The 19211-nt window shown below is 43.6% G+C and overlaps 4 protein-coding genes across 8 annotated transcripts; 3 read left to right on the forward strand and 1 right to left on the reverse strand.

Moving 5' to 3' along the window:
• Positions 1–148: 148 nt before the first annotated feature.
• LOC130402125 (uncharacterized) lies at positions 149–5328 on the forward strand. 3 transcript variants are annotated; one of them, XM_056606237.1, is made up of 8 exons: positions 149–200; positions 636–720; positions 1017–1187; positions 1676–1921; positions 2270–2566; positions 3976–4086; positions 4272–4312; positions 4520–5328. In XM_056606237.1, exons 2-8 carry the CDS (start codon positions 678–680, stop codon positions 4805–4807), a joined length of 1197 nt encoding a protein of 398 aa, XP_056462212.1. In that variant the 5' UTR covers positions 149–200; positions 636–677; the 3' UTR covers positions 4808–5328. The 3 variants fall into 3 exon arrangements, with proteins under 3 accessions (XP_056462212.1, XP_056462211.1, XP_056462209.1); XM_056606236.1 differs by lacking the exon at positions 149–200 and adding an exon at positions 222–520 and having other exon boundaries at positions 589–720; XM_056606234.1 differs by lacking the exon at positions 149–200 and adding an exon at positions 222–520 and having other exon boundaries at positions 4520–5327.
• LOC130402127 (uncharacterized) lies at positions 3434–6863 on the reverse strand. Of its 2 annotated transcripts, XM_056606239.1 has the most exons (9): positions 6372–6863; positions 6035–6105; positions 5828–5941; positions 5689–5732; positions 5550–5618; positions 5433–5471; positions 5255–5356; positions 4965–5060; positions 3434–4070 (listed from the first exon to the last, which is right to left on the reverse strand). In XM_056606239.1, exons 1-8 carry the CDS (start codon positions 6542–6544, stop codon positions 5001–5003), a joined length of 672 nt encoding a protein of 223 aa, XP_056462214.1. In that variant the 5' UTR covers positions 6545–6863; the 3' UTR covers positions 3434–4070; positions 4965–5000. The 2 variants fall into 2 exon arrangements, with proteins under 2 accessions (XP_056462214.1, XP_056462215.1); XM_056606240.1 differs by lacking the exons at positions 3434–4070; positions 4965–5060 and adding an exon at positions 5147–5182 and having other exon boundaries at positions 6372–6861.
• A 31-nt stretch (positions 6864–6894) lies between these two features.
• On the forward strand, positions 6895–10675 carry sec13 (SEC13 homolog, nuclear pore and COPII coat complex component). The gene is made up of 9 exons (XM_056606238.1): positions 6895–7034; positions 7250–7294; positions 7880–7995; positions 8188–8339; positions 8541–8674; positions 8856–8989; positions 9106–9226; positions 9438–9584; positions 9932–10675. Exons 1-9 carry the CDS (start codon positions 7032–7034, stop codon positions 10040–10042), a joined length of 963 nt encoding a protein of 320 aa, XP_056462213.1. The 5' UTR covers positions 6895–7031; the 3' UTR covers positions 10043–10675.
• Positions 10676–11265: 590 nt separating this feature from the next.
• On the forward strand, positions 11266–19188 carry si:dkey-222f2.1 (intermediate filament protein ON3). Of its 2 annotated transcripts, XM_056606803.1 has the most exons (11): positions 11266–11321; positions 11446–11758; positions 13699–13907; positions 14186–14246; positions 14329–14424; positions 14646–14810; positions 16058–16183; positions 16721–16864; positions 16983–17059; positions 17419–17465; positions 18277–19188. In XM_056606803.1, the coding sequence occupies exons 2-11, from the start codon at positions 11483–11485 to the stop codon at positions 18381–18383; spliced, it is 1308 nt and encodes a 435-aa protein (XP_056462778.1). In that variant the 5' UTR covers positions 11266–11321; positions 11446–11482; the 3' UTR covers positions 18384–19188. The 2 variants fall into 2 exon arrangements, with proteins under 2 accessions (XP_056462778.1, XP_056462777.1); XM_056606802.1 differs by having other exon boundaries at positions 11286–11758.
• Positions 19189–19211: the final 23 nt, after the last annotated feature.

Consider the following 19211-nt stretch of genomic DNA (forward strand, 5'->3'; position numbering starts at 1 on the left):
TATAGGTTACTTCCGTTGAAGGTGTAGCAGCATGTCTGATAAAGCCCGATGCCATGTTTGCTGCTTGGAGGCAGAACGTTTGGTTTCACTTCCTGTTCTGCCGTTCACTTCTGCTCCAATTAAAATTCAAACCCAACTGTTTATCATCAGCCAATCATCACACAACTTCAACACAGCGAGCTAAGACTTGTAATCAACAGGTAAATAAGTCAAGGCAGCTAACAAATAGGTTATGGTAGCTAATACACAAGCTAGGGCAGAGAAAAAGGTCAGACTCAGTGCTGGTGGTGGTGGAAGAGTGTGAGAGAGAGAGAGAGAGAGAGAGAGAGAGAGAGAGAGAGAGAGAGAGAGAGAGAGAGAGAGAGAGAGAGAGAGAGAGAGAGAGAGAGAGATAAAGAAAAAGAGAGGGAAGCACTGATGTAATAATCACTACTTCTACTAGTCGTAACACAAAGGGACAAAATTAGATTATTCCCTACTTCAGTATTTATTGAGAACGTAAAGGATTATTTTTATGACAGTAAGTATTTAAATGATTATTTGCACTCTAGTATTTAGCAATAATTAAAATGATTATTTGTACCGTAGTATTGAATACGTTTTTTTGGTGAAATTTGTCTTTCATTTCTCTGGAGCTCCCCTCCAGAGTCTAGGAGCTGTAGAGCTGGACCAGCGAGATGAGGAGCCTCTTGCTTCTCCTTCTCCTCCGCATGCCCACAGGTGATGGAACGGCATTTCTTGTTACACACCCTTGACAGCAAAGTATTTGGTTTATTGGAGCATGAGCTGTCCCACTGGCTTTGTGAGTGAGCTAAAACCTTGCTTAGCAGCAGGCACTTCACCGTGCCAGACAATGCATAGCCCGTCTAAGCAAGGGCAAGCAGTAGAATTTCAAACTGCGACAACATTGTAATAACTTACAAGAAAAGCTTATTCTGTAAACTTTCATTAACATTTAACAGTTAATAAATGATCAGATAACAATAACCTTATAACCGCAATGATGTGTGTGACAGGTTCTCTGCTGAAGGTCGATGGATGCAAGGGAGGAAGTGTGTTCTTTAACAAGCCTGATCTTAACCTGACCTGTGACAGAAATACTACCAAAAGGCTCCGTACAGAGGAAAACGGGATGGTCAAAATTGTCAGACTGGAGAAAGGAGACTCGACTTGTACCGTAAAAGACGGTAAGAGATGTTCTGTTTTCAATCGTGGATCTTAATGTGAAACAGTTACACAAGGGACAAGATATGCCAGTCAAGTTCTTATGGCGTGAATATCGTACACCCTACCTTCTGCTTTATGAATTCATGATACATGTGTATAAATATTTGTGCTTAAGATATGGTTCCTGGTCATTTATTTAACCGTATGCTTGTATTCTGGTGTACATCTATGTTGACTGTAGCAGTGCATTTCAATCTGTGTTTCCCAACCTGTGGGTCGGGAAGTCTGATATGCAAAACACTATAGATATTTGCTTTTTGACAAACCAAAAAGGTCTGAGAGGTCTTATAAGCTCACACTATAAACAAACAGAGAGGCGAGGTGTTGATGGGGTCAGTTATGGACATACAAATGGGACTACAGGCCCGAAATGGTTTGCAAGCACTGATTCAAATCCTGGCATATCCCGCAAGGACAACGTGTGTTCAAAATGAAACTTTATTCACAGAGTGCCGAAGACCAATCACTCTTTGTCCTGGTCAAGGAGAGGAAGTCTCTGTACCATGTGACTATCCTGTTCAATTCAAAAAATACGACAAATACCTTTGCAAAGAAGAAGATACATTTCAATGTGAAGAAATATTACCAAAGACCATGTCGATCAAGGTCTTAACAAACAAGGACTATGGAACTTACTGGTGTGGGTTCAACCACTCAAGCAACATCGTCCTGATCCAAAAAGTATGGATACAAAGTGAGTGTTAATTCACCTACAATTTAAATCAAACAGAAGGGGGTGTATATGTAATGATATTAATGTGATGCATCTACAGAGGGATTTTCAAGGCACTCAAACTTCTGAGGGTTTTATGGGGACAAATCTTCCACTACCAATGGTAGCACCCTACTGGTGATGCATGCTCACACTGGCTATCACGGTGGAGAGGTGGAAATGAAACCATCCAATCAGAGAACATGTTTACTTGTTAGAGAGCGGAGACACCTGGTTTAGCAACTATTCTTGTGATATGTGGCATGCGATCTTTAGTGACTAATCAATACTCACCAATGGGTCTGTCTTCCCATGTCCTCCCACTGGCAGATGTCCCAGTGGAAAACCAGACCTCGGAGGTTGGTCGAAGTCTAACCTTCAAGTGTAACTACTCTGGCTCTTTGGGGGTCAAGCGTATCTGTAAGGGTCCACTGCAAGATTGTCTGCACATATTGAACACCTCGCAACCCAGAAACGGAAGGCGTCACATGGAAGACGCAACGAACAACCACACCCTCACCATAACTATCGAGTCCCTGATAGAGGCGGACATGGGGCCGTACTGGTGCTACTCCGAGAATTCTGATGGAACCTTAAATATCCACAGCAAATTAAATCTGACCATCGGTGAGTCACCATCACTGGGTCGCGACGGGACCAGTTTGGTTCCCTCCTTCTGTCCAGGACCAGGGTGGGGATGTGTCGTGGTTAGGGTTTGGGGCCTGCCCTTAATTCCGACACCTCATTGTTCCGACGTCTCAATGGTCCGAAATATTTACCATTAGATCGACATGCCACTATGCCGACGGTTCAATGTTCCAAAAACGGAACCCATTGGTCCGAAGGTCCGTTTGTCCGACTTTTCAAAAAGGAGGCACTAATGTGCCTCCTTCCGAAATATTTCCCATTAGATCGACATGCCACTATGCAGACGGTTCAATATGCCGAATAGGCCTACATATAAAGAGTTGTATACCTCGCTCGCGCTCTCTCTCACGCTCGCGCTCTCTCTCGCTCTCTCTCTCGCTCTCTCCCACTCTCTCTCTTACATATCACGTTCACGATGAATATTGGAGAGCAAAGTGACAACGCTTCACTTCATTTCGACAGTGTTTCAGCCCCATGGACAGAGAGCGTAGGTCTAATTCTCAACACGGGCACGAACACACACACACACACACACACACACACACACACACACACACACACACACACACACACACACACACACACACACACACACACACACACACACACACACACACTTTACTAAGTACACGGTATGAGCTATAAGTCTGACTAAATCAATACCAGCGAAATTATTTAGGATAAAAAAGCCCACTGCAAACACAGTAAACAACACATATAGGCCCTAAAGCTACTAAAGATAACATGAATTGAAACGTCGGCCTAATGCGCCTCCTTTTTGAAAAGTCAGACAAACGGACCTTCGGACCAATGGGTTCCGTTTTCGGAACATTGAACCGTCGGCATAGTGGCATGTCGATCTAATGGGAAATATTTCAGACCATTGAGACGTCGGAACAATGAGGTGTCGGAATTACGGCATGGCACCTAGGGTTTAGGGTGTTCAGGGTTTAGGGTTAGAGTATCAGGCCAGAACAGAACCAGTTACACGTTCCATAGGACAGGAGAACATAGGACAGCAGTTGCATAGGTTAGTGAGAATGTTAGTAGGTATGTAAGCACAGGTTAGTCGGATTATGTAAAGGTTAGTATAGATTAGAAGATTAGTACATATAGTTTCTTTCACGTCTATATGGGCTGAACACAGGGACGTTGTGGTCGGATGGTTTCAGAGCAAAGGGGAAGTGGTTTTTGCAAGAGAAAAATACCTTCTTTTTGCAAGAGAAAAATACGTAAATCTGTTAGAGACAAAGTGTGCAGTAATTTTTCTTTGATTCACTGGGGAACAGATTTAATAACATGATTCATTTGGTTTTGTATCGAAAGTTAGGCTTACGGTAATGGTGCAGAGTTTAGCCCATGCTAACACTGTGGATTTGTATTCACAGGCACAGGCGCAGTCATCTCCAAGGATGGGCTGTCTCTGCCGCTTTCCATAGTGCTGGGGGTGGGTGCTGGGGTGCTGATGGTGATGCTAGTTAGTCTAGGAACATGGAAATGTAAGCGCGCGCACACACACACACACACACACACACACACACACACACACACACACACACACACACACACACACACACACACACACACACACACACTAGGCTACTTGACCACACCAGACTACACCGCACAACACTAAATGAAGTTAATAATTGATTCAAGAACCAATCATCTTGTTTATTTCAAGGCCTTTCATCTAGAAACCCAAGGGAAGGACAGAAACTAGAGGTATGTATGTATGTACGTGTTTTGTCAGAGTGTGTGTTTTGTCTGCGTGTGTGTGTTTTAACTGTGTGTGTGTGTGTTTTTTCTGTGTGTGTGTGGGTGTTTTGTGGGTGTGTGTTTTGTCTGTGTCGGTGTGTGTTTTGTCTGTGTCGATGTGTGTTTTGTCTGTGTCGGTGTGCCTTATTTTTCCTTCTTAACCTCACCACCCAGGAAGTTAATATCTATGAGGAGATACAACGGCGCCCTCTTGAGCCCAACTCCTTCTCTTCGATCTACGTCACCGCAACCCACCCCTCCACCGCTCATAACTACTCAACTGTTGCCTTCAAAGCGAACTCGGATGAACGCTATGTCGTTGTGACCCCCAAGGACGCTGAATACCCTGTTCTAAAGGCAGCCCCCCGCCCCCCACACAAAGCCTCCCCCACAGGTCCAGCAACCAGGAGCTCTAGCAGCCTCTCAGAGGAACAGTTGGCCAATTTAACACAGCAGGACTAGGGCCGGGGCAGCGGGAAAACGTTTTTCTATAACGTTGTTTCAGTATCCATTACAATCTGTGTTATACGATTTTGTTAACAACATGTGCCGCTGATGGCGTGTTTCCATAATAGTGTTCTCATCATTCATCACTTAAATAGGTGAGTGACTCACTTACTTGCCATTACATGTATTCTACCGCCGTCGGGAACCATCAGTTGCGTGAGTGGCCCAGCGCTGCGGTGTTGTGGTGCGGCCGGCCCGAGTTCGCGTCCTGAGAATGTCATAATTGACTTTTTATATGATAAATATGTCTTACGATTTCCCCAGGAGCACAAAAAAAGGACCACATTTGTTTTCATTAAATGCATTTTTTATTTAGTAATCCTCCCGGAGCTGTGGGAATAAAATATAAATTAAATACATTCCAAACACAAGAACCTGTGCAGTGTTTGAATTTCTACTTACTTCCTTTTCCAGCTTCTTGATTTCAAGTTGAACTTTGCGCATTTTCAGTCGCTTATACTCGATATCAAGCAGGAGGTGCCTTTTGTAAATGGCCTTGACATCCTGTGAAACAAATAGGTCAGAATAGCTTGTACAAATGTTCTGTTGTACTAATGTGTATAGTAGTATAGTTACTCACTTCATTTTGTCCTGCTGCTCGTCTCGTCTCAGGGATGCTCTACAGAAGGTGGTTGTTCTTATTAAAGACATTTGAGAATGTAAAAATGCCAAAAAGACTATACATTTTCCCACTTACATCTGATACGTCGGTGACAGCAGACGAGGCCTCCTCATCTGGTTCATCCAATGTGAACATTTGTTCAACCTGCAAGAACAACAATTAGTAAACCTGAAGGTAAAAAATTTGCAGGTTCAGGAACAAACTAAATACTCACTTCTTGTTGGCCAAATACATCCTCCTGTGGAGGATCCACCAATTCTATGGGGTCATCAGGAACAAGAAAATCATTCAATTAAAATAAAACCAACTGAATGACAGTTGGTAGGCTAAGCATGCCGTCAGCCATAGCCTACCTTGTTTTAATGGTCTTCCACGGTTGAGGGCCAAAGCCAGGTCCTCGGCTGGAGTGAGGCCCTTTGGTGGATTCCCCCCACCTGTCTTAAGGCTGTCACTTTTCTTCTTTGTTGCTATAATAGCAAACTCAAGATTAAAAACAATTTTAATAATTTCCTCTATAACAATGTAGTATACTCTAGTCTATTCCAATGTAGGCTACTTACCACTCTGCAATATGTTTTTATGTTTGGTTTTAACCTGTATCCATGTTCTTTTGTCGTTGCCGAGACCACTTCTGTTGAGATAAATACTATGGTTAGTCAATTTAGATATTTTTTTCTGGCTGCATTTACTATGCCTCTCTTTTCAAAGAAATGGAAAATACATGGCATGAAAAGTTCGTTGAATTGTCCAGTAATCCTTCCTTTATTACTAATAGCGTGGGGATTGAACCCCGGACGACCTGGGTTCAGGTCTGACAGGTTACCTCGAGACAATCTGCCTTATCACAATACTATGGTCAATATTTAATTAAAATATGATACGCTTAATACTACTTACGCATTCAACCTATCGGCGATTACTTGCCAGGCGGCATCCCTGTTTTTATTAATGATGATCGTGTTCCCTTTTTGTGTTATTATGTGCTTGTAGTCCTCGTAGACCTCGATAAGCAGCTTCTGTTCGCCGCTGGAAAAGAATCCCGCTCGTGCCTTTTCGGACCTTTTATCCATGGATCGACACTCAAGGTTCTGGAATGGTTATTTATCTCGTTAGCGCACGTAATACACGATAACGTTAGCCTGGTTTGAATTAACCTTAACAAAGCGCGGCTGAATTGTGTTGATGGAATGGCCTAAGCCTCAAGTGGAGGAAGTTGGCGTTAGTTCTAACCGGGCTTAATCAACTAAGCCCCGCCTTCGTCAACGACTTTGATGGAATACCCCTCAGGTCATTCATTTTTTATATGGACATGCGTGTGTATGTATTGTCCATCCAATTTGGAATATCGTTTTACTCAAGACCTCAAATGGCAAATTTCCACAACAAGTTCTCATTGTGCGGAACCTTTGGTCCGAGTCTAACGTTTCCGGCGGTTCGACGTGATGACGTACGAAACGGGAAGCGCCTTCTGAACTTGTTGCCACGTCGAAATATCCCTGTCGGGTTTATTCACTGGGAATCAACCTAATCTATGGTTTAATATTAACCACAACAATCATGGTAAGATAGATAGAGATGCGGTTTTGTGTTAAAACACACACAAATACATTGAATGGATGTCCTTTCTGCTTTGAATGCTGTTGTGTAATTTGTTGTCTCCCTAAACCCTTGCTACTTATTGTTAGCATAATGGCTAAAGACAACTTCAGCAAGTCAATCAAAGCAATAATTTTCTATATAAATGACATTAATGTTGTTTTCCCACCGTAATCCAGGTCTCCGTTATCAACACAGTGGATACCTCGCATGAGGACATGATTGTAAGTTTCTGTTTGTTATCGTATCACTCAGAAGCTAACTGTCGCTATTAATCTTAGATAAATCTGCCAATATCTATATTCAATATACAGGACACGCCATGCACCTATATGGTTCATCAAATATGTAGATACAACGGTATCTTGATATGCTTAATGCATTGACATGAAGCTTGGAATAGTTATTTGAGAGAATCTAAATGGCTATCCCACCTTTATTCACAAACCACTTTAACCTTTCACATTTTGCAATCTTATTGCAATCATGGCTTGTTTGAATCCATAGTAAATGACCTGGGCTTAGAACAAGCAAACCATTCAGTAGAAAGTTGAAGTTTCTACAAGCAATTGGACCAACCTCAGCTTAGCTCTAGGAATCAAAAGTATGTGTATGTGAGTAAAGGTTTTTTCTGCTAGTGCAAAAAGTTCCAGTAGAGGGAGATAATATTGCAAAGAGCTTTCCAAATTCATGGACTCTGTATTTACAACTCAACCAAGTGTCTCCTAGATAGTGAGAGTGAACGTCGTGAGATGTTCTTGGTTGGTTGATGTTCTCCAAGTAGTTGATGTGAATTTTTTTTCGGTCAGCACGATGCCCAGATGGACTACTATGGCACGCGACTGGCCACCTGCTCATCCGACCGCACCGTCAAGATCTTTGATGTCAGGAATGGAGGGCAGATATTGGTAGCAGACCTGAGGGGGTGAGACGCATACTATTATTTGGTTGCTGGTAAACCCTTCTGCTGAATGTTTTTAGTGTTAACAAGAGTTTGAATTCCTCTCTCCATTCGTCTTTCCGGCTATCCCTCTCCATCTATTCCCCCCCCCACACTCCCTTTGTATCCACCTCTCTCCCCCTCCCTCCATCTCTGCCTTCCTACCTCTCCTCTCAGCCACGAGGGTCCTGTGTGGCAGGTGGCATGGGCCCACCCCATGTACGGTAACATCCTGGCCTCTTGCTCGTACGACCGCAAGGTCATCGTCTGGAAGGAGGAGAACGGCTCCTGGGACAAGATGTACGAATACACTGGACACGAGTCCTCAGGTGGGGAGCTGTGGGTCTGACTGACCAATCTGTATTACTGTCTGACTGACTGTTTGACTGACCAATCTGTATTACTGTCTGACTGACTGTTTGACTGACCATCTATCTGGCTTGCTGTGTTCCTCAATAACTGGTCAGACTTTACGATGTGTAATTTCTTTGGTTCCAATTAGATAATTGAGTGTGCATGTGTGTCTACAGTGAACTCGGTGTGCTGGGGACCATATGACTTTGGTCTGATCCTGGCTTGTGGGAGCTCTGACGGCGCCATCTCTCTGCTCACCTTCACTGGAGAACAGCAGTGGGACGTGAAGAAGATCAGCAATGCACACACAGTCAGTGTCTCTCTTTCTCTCTCGGTCTCAGTCGAACAGTTCAATTATGTTTAAAAACTATTCTGTATAAGAAAATAAGAGGTTCTATTTTTGGTGTCTTAGTCAGTGGTTGGGGTTAATTGAAATGGGTTTGTGTTTATATTTTATTCTAATGAGTTGGTGGGTGTGGTTTATTATTCAGATTGGCTGCAACGCAGTTAGCTGGGCTCCAGCTGTGGTCCCTGGCAGTCTAGTGGACCAGCCGTCAGGACAGAAACCAAACTACGTCAAGCGCTTTGTCTCTGGCGGATGCGACAACCTGGTCAAACTCTGGAAGTAGGTCACGATGTTTATGTTATATAAAAATCCTACACATTATTCATAGGTTAATGTCGCACATTAATCAGAGCCGTTACAACCATCTTTAATAAGAACCCCCCCCCCCCCCCCAGGGAGGAAGATGGCCAATGGAAGGAGGACCAGAAGCTTGAGGCTCACAGCGATTGGGTGAGAGACGTTGGCTGGGCTCCTTCTATTGGTCTGCCCACCAGCACCATCGCCAGCTGCTCACAGGTGAGGAGTCAACCTTTTGACTTGGCTCTTACACGGGATATTGTAGTACTGCTTTTTGAAGCGTATTTTCAACATACTGTATGTTTTAACCAACTGAACCTTTTCAGAAATTGAATGGGGAATCTGCATGGTTAGATCGGTTGAAAGCGGGTTTAATGTGGGTAGGTTGATATTTGGATGGGTTGACCAACGTGTGTCTGATCTCCGGCAGGATGGGCGGGTGTTCATCTGGACGTGTGAGGACCCGACAGGGAACACCTGGACGCCCAAGCTGCTCCACAAGTTTGTTGACGTCGTCTGGCACGTCAGCTGGTCCATCACTGGAAACATCCTCGCCGTCTCCGGGGGCGACAACAAGGTAACACACCACACACACAATAGTGAGGAAATAAAAAAAAGAGAATGGCTAGCGGAGAGGGCCTAGCCTGGCTTTATAAATATATACTGTATGTATAGCACTGAACTGAAAACCATGACCAAAAACAAGAAAACGCACTAAACCTTGATTCACCTGAAAAGTAACACCCTGTTATATGCTGTGTGTATATAACAGGGTGTGTACAATATATATATATGCACGCACGCACGACAATATCCTACATGCTAATATGATCGGAACATTGTCATGAAGTGAATGCTCATATGCTTATGTCGTAAAATACAATATATCACGCTAATACTTTGTGTGTACGTGTTGGTTTTCAGGTGACACTCTGGAAGGAGTCTATGGACGGCCAGTGGGCTTGTATCAGTGATGTCAGCAAGGGCCAGGGGGCGGTGTCCTCCATCACAGACACTCAGCAGAGCGAGCAGTGATGCACTCACTCACACACATGAAGTACAATACACATCTCATAACACACACTCAGCAAGCAGTGACACACACCATAACACACAAAACACACACACACATATTACAACACACGTGCATACACTCACACGCGAACATGTACACACACACACACACACACACACACACACACACACACACACACACACACACACACACACACACACACACACACACACACACACCAGATGTGATGTCCTGAAACATTCCGTCTGCACCTTCACTCCAACCTATCTCATAATGCCTTGCGGGTCTAGTGGCCACCCTCTGATTGACTCTCATCATAGCTCATCAATCTGCAGACACATCCTTCAGAACCAAACGAGTTCTGGTGGTTCTGTTTCTCTCCCTGGGTTCTCCAGAATCTTGTGAATAGGATTTGAAACTGGTTCCAAACCAGCTTAAACCTCCCTCTAATTTGAACCCTCCCCCCCCCAGCTGCCCAGAGCAGTTATGTGGAGGATAATCAAACATGATTGAAACAAACTGTTAAATACTAGAACATGTTTAAACAAAGACACCTGGCGGTCTTTTTCAAGTGTAAATTTTGAGGAAATGATTTGTATGTTTTTTTTTCGTGAATGATATTAAATTAAAAATGAAAAAAAAATTGTGTTGTGTAAATTGTTTTGTGTGTGCGTTCTTTTCTTTATAAGTAGCAAGTACACACAATACATTAGGGGAAATTGTTTTATTTTTCTTTCTTCTCACCACTGTAACGTCAGTGTGCATTACTCGAAAACTAGATACAAAACAGTTGCTCTGTCTCCTTCTGGCCCTTAAGGGCCGAAAAGAATAGCCTCTTGACTTCGTCTTCGTATTTTGTAGGCTTTCACATTCATATTAGTTACTATCAATTCCTGTGGGTGATAACTGATGTGCTTCCAGATACAACCTGATAGTGTTTATAAATATCAAACCTATTATGGGAAGTTTGACTTGTTGTGGCAAATAAATAGATGGGGAATGTGGCAAAGAAAACCTATTACCTTTCCGTCCATTCTGCGGATGTCTCACATTACTCTTTCAGAAGGCAGATCCCGCTGACCTACATTAGCATAATAAGCCGCTAGAGGCTCCTTTAGCCATGAAAAAGTTATAAAGAAGGACCCAGCCTCGATACGCGATACCTCTGGCCTTTCACTCTCATCCTGTATCCCTCCTCCTCTCCCGGGGGGAGTTTAAAAGGCTCGGCAGTCACTTGAGAAACGTCACAGCTTACCTACCTGTCTCTTCTCTCAATTTGTAATTTCTCTCACTTCTAGCATCCACTTGTAAATCTTACTCCATATTCTGTTCTTGCAGCATCTGTCTCACGCGATATATATTAATCTCTCCATCTCTCGGTCTCTCCTACTACCATTATGAGTCTGAGCCGGTCCAAGCGGATCAGCACCACCGGCTCGATGCGCAGCGGCAGCGCCGTTCAACGGAGGCTCAGCGGCTACGGTGGCCAGGGAGCGGGCGGTTTCAGCGGCATGTCTCTGAGCAGCAGCTCGCTGTACGCGGGCACCAACGGGCACCACTCTTGCCTGGCCTCCCCGCTAGCATCGCTGTCAATTAACAAGAGCCTCCTGGCACCGCTCAACCTGGAGATAGACCCCAACCTGTCCATGAGTCGAGCGCACGAGAAGGAGCAGATCAAGAGCCTCAACAACCGCTTCGCCAGCTTCATAGACAAGGTAGCCTATTATCAACCAACCAGCCTAGTTCCACGAAACATAACTTCCAAAGATAACTAGTTATACGAGAGATAATAGAGAAGGACTTAATCTAGCTTCACAAACATACTTAAATTATTGATTTACAGTTGATAACTTGTTATACTCGAGTAGATACCAGAGAAATAGTTTAGCTAGAGCATAGATAATTACCAGACAACTCACAACTCAGAGTCATTCAAAAGATAACTATTTATACAATGTATGAATGATCAATATATCTTCAACACGCTTTATAGCCAAGGTAGCCTACTAACTACTAGTAGGAGTAGTTCATTATACTGGAGATTACTTCCAGGGAGATGGATGACATGAAAATCGGACTTATAATGATTCTAACTTGATAAAGAGATCCAAACTGCTGCCTAGTAGGCCTATAACTCTTTTGTTTTAGAGTTTAGATTTGACATTTTTTTTTACCAAAAATATAGTTATCATTCATTCTGTTTTTGTAATGTTGTGTTTATCAATGAATATTAATAGTTTACTTGAGCCCATATAAACATTGGATCCGGGTCCGGGAGAGTATGATCTGTTTGGAGCCAACCTGGGCAGATCGCCCACTGATACGAGACACCGATACCCTATATTAGTGGTTCTCACAGAGTCTGCATCACTCCTACAATAGAGCTATTGTTGTTGGCTACATCCGCAGAGATACAGCCTCCTCCACACTATCCATACCTGAAAAAACCTCCTCAGGGTCTCCTCACCACGTTCCCAGTAAACAGCTTGCCTAAGGGGTCAAAATGGGACACACGTGTCTCGCTTGATAGTCAGACATACCTTGAATTATTAAATAATCTTGAGCTTTCACAGTTGTTTGCGAGACCCCCATGGTGATCAATAATAGCTGTTTTTACTGGTTTTTAACAGTAAAAGGTTAAACGTGGGAGTGGGCGAAAGGACAGTGTAAGGTAAGGTAACTCCCAGCCAAAATGTGTGATCCACCCAATCCCAGACAAGATGCCCCCTCACCCCTACCTGCTTCTTAATGACATGCTTCTGAATCACTGTAAGTTGCTTCCGACAAAAGAGTCTACAAGACCCAGTCCCAAAGAGAGTGCATTAACTTGGGAATGTTGACAAAAACTAGAAGAAGAAGAAGAAGAAGAAGAAGAAGAAGAAGAAGAAGAAGAAGAAGAAGAAGAAGAAAATCAAGAAGATGCTGAAGCAGAAAAAAAACACGCCTTATTTGTTCTTGTACTTCTCAAGTACAAGATCTTCTAAACAAAATTTGATCTCTGCATTTGACCCATCACTAGCAGCACTGGTATTAACCTAACACAGAAGCCATTGACATGGAGGGATAGTCTTGTCTAGTGTTAAGGGTGTTCAAGTCCCAGCTGAAAGGTTTTGTGTGCAAACCCCAGTGTCTGCAGTCTTCCTGTTGTCATCCTTGAGCAAGATGGCCTCACCGTACCTACATGGTTTTTAAAACTTAGCCAGAACAAATAGTAGAGCTTTGTACAAAATAAAAAAAAAAGATCATCTGAGTGTGGAATTTACAAGTTGAAAGCCCATTTGGAGGAGGTGGGGTATTGGATCTCTCTGCACTATCTGATGTCCTCCTGGGCTGTAATATAATCGGCCCGGTGACCTGAAAGAAAAGGTGGCTTTATCTCGGTGCCAGAGCTCACAATAGACAGGTGGGGTGACCTGTAGCCTAGCAACACTAGCCTTTTGAACGAACTCAGATAGCTTTACATTGGCCTACTGTCTTACAAACATACTGTTATTTTCACATACGCAGAGAGACTGTTTAGGGTATATCTGATATTTAAGTCCTATTTTGTTTATTATGATTATGAACATATTGTATCTATTCAATTTTTGGTCAATCAACAACTAGGGGAATCCTTCCCCCACCCTTCTCTCTGTCTCCTCTGCACCCTCTCCAGGTGCGTTTTTTGGAGCAGCAGAACAAGATGCTGGAGACCAAGCTGGACCTGATGCAGGGCCAGGGGGTGGGCCGCTCTAACGTGGAGCCCCTGTTTGAAGTTTACATGGGGGGCCTGAGGCGCCAGATGGACCTGGTCAACAACGACAAGACCAAGCTGGACGGAGAGCTTAGAAACATGCAGATCCTTGTGGAGGACTTCAAGCACAAGTGAGTATTCTGTTTTTCACAGCTAGAAAGGCTCTCTAGGGTTTAAATGTTCACCATAGGTTTTAGATAATACTATTGACCAGAAGTCTTAAGGTTAAAAAGGGGTTCCCTTTTATTTCCACAGTATATTGGGGCAGGACCTAACATTTGAGGGTGTTGGATATATTTATCTCTCTTCCTGCATCTCTCTCTCTCTCTCTTTTGCACTCTCTTTGTCTCTCTTTCTCTGTCTCTCACTCTCTTTGCTCTCTCTCTGTCTCTCTGTCTCATTCTCTCAGATACGAGGATGAGATCAACAAGAGGAACAATCTGGAAAATGACTTTGTCATCCTCAAGAAGGTCAGATCAATGTGTATAATGTGTGTGCGCGTGTGTATAGTGCGTGTGCATGTATTTATATAATGTGTGTTTGTGTGAGCAGGACGTGGACTCAGCCTACCTGGTGAAGGCAGACCTGGAGGATAAGGTCGGTTCGCTGACGGACGAGATCAACTTCCTGAGGAACATCTACGACGAGGTCAGACCTGATTCCTCCAAGTTCTCCTTATTCACCCTCCACCTCCACCCCCACTGCTCTCATCCTCCTCCCCTTCTCTCCTCGACTCTCCTCCTCATCTCTTTCCATCTTCTCTGCTACACTTCTCTCCTCCTCTCTCATACTCATCCTTCCCTAGTCGAATGTTCTCCTCTCCAGAGTGTTATCCTGAATCTGGTTTGGCCTCCTCCCTCCTCTCCCAGGAGCTGCGGGAGCTGCAGGCCAGCATCAAGGACACGTCGGTGGTGGTTCAGATGGACAACAGCCGCAGTCTCAACATGGAGCAGATTGTGGCCGAGGTCAAGGCCCAGTATGAGGACATCGCCGCCCGCAGCCGCGAGGAGGCTGAGGACTGGTACAAGAGCAAGGTCTGAAGAAAGCAGTAGAGACCACTGCTAAACAAGTACATACCAGTAGATACTGGTACAAGAGCAAGTTCTGGAGAAAGCAGTAGAGACCAGTACTAAACCAGTATAGAACAGTACTGAATCCGTAAATACTAGTACAAGAACACAGTCTGGAAATCTCAGCAAAGATCAGTATGAGACCAGTAAATAAATACAAATACATACTGATTGAGGCGCAAGGTCTGGAGAAACCAGCATACTGGTAGATAGATACCAGTATAACCAAACCAGTTGAGACAAGTACATTACAGTTTTTCTCAGTCGCTTTGGTACATTTCTCAGATCAGAATTGAGATTCTCAAAACGACCTGTTCAATCTTCACATCATTGTGTCACTTGTGCACATCAAAAAAGCATTTTCTCATTTCTTTGAACTGGCAAGTATAGATATAGCTGGAGCACAACACAGTGTCACATTGTCTGACAATGGAAGGACAAGGAATTGGACAGGGTCAATAGCCAGAGAGAAGAAGAAGAGGAAGAGGAGTGAGGCTGCCTGAGAATTTGTGGCCCAACAGACAGAAACGTCAGGAGGTGTAGAAAGACTGCACTGTAATTCCTACAGCAATGCATGCAGCACAGTTTACCTTAAGGAGATTTTCCTATGTTCACATTTCTAGCAATGACATGGTATGTCAACAAATTACAGTACAAACAGTCAAAGCGTAAATGTGAATCTTGTCCAGTCCCTTGCAATCAATCTCCCACATACACTAAGGTGTAACAATTTACAATAATTGTCTTAAAAAATGTAGCCATAGTTTACATCAGAACATCCCTCTAGAGTACACTGTTATATTGACAACATGACTAAGCAATTTGACTGTTTTATCCATACACAATGACACAAAGACTTGTCATTGTGATGGCAAGGCATTGACAGATATTTACTTTTGAGAAACAAACTAAGGATTTTGAGCAAGAGAGTGGCTTTTGCATGAAATCCATGGTGTTTTGCTATTTGTACGAATTGTTTTGAGAAATGCACTTACTGTTTAGCAAATTTCAATTCTGATCTGAGAAATGTACCAAAGCGACTGAGAAAAACTGTAATTTGAAGTGGGGGGACTGGTTGAAAAATCCCGGAAACCCTATTGCAGATTTGAATCCTGAGTCGAAACTGTGTGCGTGTCTGCGTTTGTGTGTGTCTCTGTTTTTGTGTGTATTTGTGTGTGTCTGTCTTTGTGTCTGTGTGTATGGGTGCATAGTTTGACCAGATGGCGACGCAGGCCAGTCAGTTTGGGGACGAACTCCGCGTGGCGAAGGCAGAGCTGGCCGAGGTCAACCGACTGATCAGCCGCCTGCAGAGCGAGATAGAGGCTGTTAAGACCCAGGTACACACACACACAGACACACACACACACACACACACACACACACACACACACACACACACACACACACACACACACACACACACACACACACACACACATAAGCACCTTTCACACATAGTTCCCAGTAGCTACCGTGTCTCCGCGGAGCCTTTTGATTGGTTCGCTCACTCTCCCTGAAAGCGTCTTACGTCAGACGGATGTAGCCCTTTATGTGCCTATAGGGAGTCATCAAGTGCAGAGAACCCAGAATATCAATCCCTGTTCCCATTCACACATGGCCCCAGTACCTTTGTACCGGTGTTAAGACACAGGTACAAACACATACACACACACACACATATTACACATATAGAGATAGAGGCTGTTAAGACCCAGCTACACACATGCACATAAAATATTTGCTACTCCATAGGCTGCTGGATCTCAGACAAGTATTGGAGGTACTATCAACCTATAATCAACCCCGTTCACAAGAACATCCAGGGAGGAGCGTGGACGTGTGTGTAGATTACATGGATGTTTAATCTGTTCCAGCGTATGAGCCTGGAGAATGACCTGACCGAGGCAGAGGAACGTGGGGAGTTGGTGGTGAAGGAGGCCAAGGCCCGGAGCCGAGACCTGGAGGATGCTCTGCAGAGAGCCAAGCAGGACATGGCCCGCCAGCTCAGAGAGTACCAGGTATATAGAGTACCCATGCTGTAGTATATATAATGCACACAATACATTTCGTAACCAGGTACACCCAGTACCCACCACTGTGGTCACAAATAAACTTGAACTTCCTGTGGTTCCCCAGGACCTGATGAACCTGAAGCTGGCCTTGGACATCGAGATCGCCACCTACAGGAAACTACTGGAAGGAGAAGAGGACAGGTGAGGAGAGCATGAGGAGAGTGGAGGAGGAGGGGAGGAGGAGAGGAAGAGGAGAGGATGAGAAGAGGGTGGGAGAGGATGAGGAATATATGAGAGGATGAGGGGGCCAGAAGGGGAGGATGAGGAAAGGATACGGAGAGGATGATGAGAGCATGAGGAGACAAATAGGGGAGGATGAGAAGAGGAGAGAGCAGAGGAAAGGAGAAGTGAGAAAGGTGGAGAGGATAGAGTAGATGAGAAGAGTGAGGATGAGAGGAGGAGAGGATAGAGCAATGTGAGAGAGGTGAGGAGGAGGCATGAAAGAAAAGGGAAAAGGGTTGTTCATGTAAATCAATTTAACAAACATTTTCCCCTCACAGAATTGGACAACAGTCTATTCTTAACATCCAGTCTGTCCCCAACTACAGTAAGTATTATACACACATACACCCCACTCTCACACTGACAGACAGACACACACAGGCCTGCATTAATACAATGTGGTGCCCCAGGCACTATACCTCAACTATTCCCCCCCCCCCGTTTCTCAAATGTAATTTAATAACTTTTCCGACTACATACATGTAGGCATATGATCAGTAAACAATATATTAAAATGTCTCATTTAAATTGTCTATAGATTCAAAAAGCGCAGCACTCAATTCAAAATGTTAAAATCCATTTTCGTTTTTTTACCCTTTTGGTCTCCTCCTCATTTGGCGAGTCACTACTTCAATTTCACAAACGGCATATTCGTACTTCTCACACTGATCCCTCTGCTATACCACAGAAGAATGCCATGACTCCAAAACACATTCTGCATTGTCGAAAGTTATGTCATGCGTTTGTAAAGTCTCAGTAGTTGCCTTGAACCTGATCAGTATGCGCTATCCCAAACATTTTACATAATCGCGGTCTCCTATTTGTCAAGTTGAGCGTTTGATGATAGTGGTCATCTTAATTTATTTATTAATATTATTATCATTGTTATTTTTGTGAAATTAATATTCTTAAAAGCGTAATGTATGGTCTTTCAACAATTTCAAGTGAATAATATTAAAAGCTTACGTTTAAGCTTGTTTTTATGTGGTGCCGCCCCACTGGTTCTCAATGGTTAGTGCCCCTGTGCACCGGCCCAAGTGCCCTTATGGATAATCCGGCCCTGCACACACACAGTCTGGTGTTTTTTGGTGGTTTAACTTCCCTCTCTTTTTTCCCCTCCTTCCCTCCTCCTCCAGGTTCGAAGAGTACTAATGGTTTCCAAGGTAACGGCGGTTCTCCTGGATCAAGAATCCTGATCAAAACCACTGAGACCAGAGACAGCTCAAGATACTCCTCCCACTGATACATACACATGCACACTCACTGGTACACACACACACACACACACACACACACACACACACACACACACACACACACACACACACACACACACACACACACACACACACACACACACACACACACACACACACCTCTCTCTGATACAAATACACCTCTGATTGATACACACACCATACAAAAACACCCACACTCCTCTCACAGACACACACACACAAATACACTCTTTCTCTCGCCATCTGTCACACACACAAACACTCACACACACACACACACACACACACACAACCACACCCTGGACGTGAGTTTAAGGAAGTTTAGAGAATGTAGCGCTCATAAAAGGCCATACTATAATAACTTGCCCTTCATGATTTAAAGTGTATTCAATAAAGTGTAATCAAGCTTTTAATCTGGGACATGGGAATATACTTTAGACACAATATATAAAAAATATTTTGATAGCGAGACTCAGATTCGATAAATAATACTTTATATTGTGCATGTGGGTCCTTTCATACTCTTATACTGGGTTTTTCATGATTCAAAACATTTCAGTCTTGGTAAAAGATCCATCGGTAAGATATACTGTATAATTAATGCAGTGTTAATAATACTCTTTTATTAATAATGTATTATTATTCTGCATTATAATGTGTTATTAATACTGTAGAATAGATCTGTAGCCTGGTGCTGTGAGGTGGTAGTGTGGATATGAATAAACGATTTCTTCATAGTGATTTCTGGATATATATATATATAACTATGATATTATTCTACAATAATAATAAAACCTCACTGAGACAAAAGGTTGGTTCTCCCTTTTCTGCAT

This window comes from Gadus chalcogrammus, chromosome 13 (assembly GCF_026213295.1).
Source record: "Gadus chalcogrammus isolate NIFS_2021 chromosome 13, NIFS_Gcha_1.0, whole genome shotgun sequence".
Classification (NCBI taxonomy): domain Eukaryota; kingdom Metazoa; phylum Chordata; class Actinopteri; order Gadiformes; family Gadidae; genus Gadus; species Gadus chalcogrammus.

Bases quoted from the DNA above. Each gene is read 5' to 3' on its own strand.
- LOC130402127 (XM_056606239.1), bottom strand. From the start codon at position 6,544: ATGGATAAAAGGTCCGAAAAGGCACGAGCGGGATTCTTTTCCAGCGGC. The intron at 5,357-5,432 runs GTGAGTAACTAT...TTTGTTTCACAG, and splicing joins GAGCAGCAGGACAAAATGAA to GATGTCAAGGCCATTTACAA. The intron at 5,061-5,254 runs GTAAGTAGAAAT...TGACATTCTCAG, and splicing joins TCAAGAAGCTGGAAAAGGAA to GACGCGAACTCGGGCCGGCC.
- sec13 (XM_056606238.1), top strand. The intron at 7,996-8,187 runs GTGAGACGCATA...CTCTCCTCTCAG, and splicing joins TTGGTAGCAGACCTGAGGGG to CCACGAGGGTCCTGTGTGGC. The intron at 8,675-8,855 runs GTCAGTGTCTCT...TTTATTATTCAG, and splicing joins AGATCAGCAATGCACACACA to ATTGGCTGCAACGCAGTTAG.
- si:dkey-222f2.1 (XM_056606802.1), top strand. From the start codon at position 11,441: ATGAGTCTGAGCCGGTCCAAGCGGATCAGCACCACCGGCTCGATGCGC. The intron at 14,425-14,645 runs GTCAGACCTGAT...CTCCTCTCCCAG, and splicing joins TGAGGAACATCTACGACGAG to GAGCTGCGGGAGCTGCAGGC. The intron at 16,184-16,720 runs GTACACACACAC...AATCTGTTCCAG, and splicing joins TAGAGGCTGTTAAGACCCAG to CGTATGAGCCTGGAGAATGA.
- LOC130402125 (XM_056606237.1), top strand. From the start codon at position 678: ATGAGGAGCCTCTTGCTTCTCCTTCTCCTCCGCATGCCCACAG. The intron at 721-1,016 runs GTGATGGAACGG...TGTGTGTGACAG, and splicing joins TCTCCTCCGCATGCCCACAG to GTTCTCTGCTGAAGGTCGAT. The intron at 2,567-3,975 runs GTGAGTCACCAT...TTGTATTCACAG, and splicing joins CAAATTAAATCTGACCATCG to GCACAGGCGCAGTCATCTCC.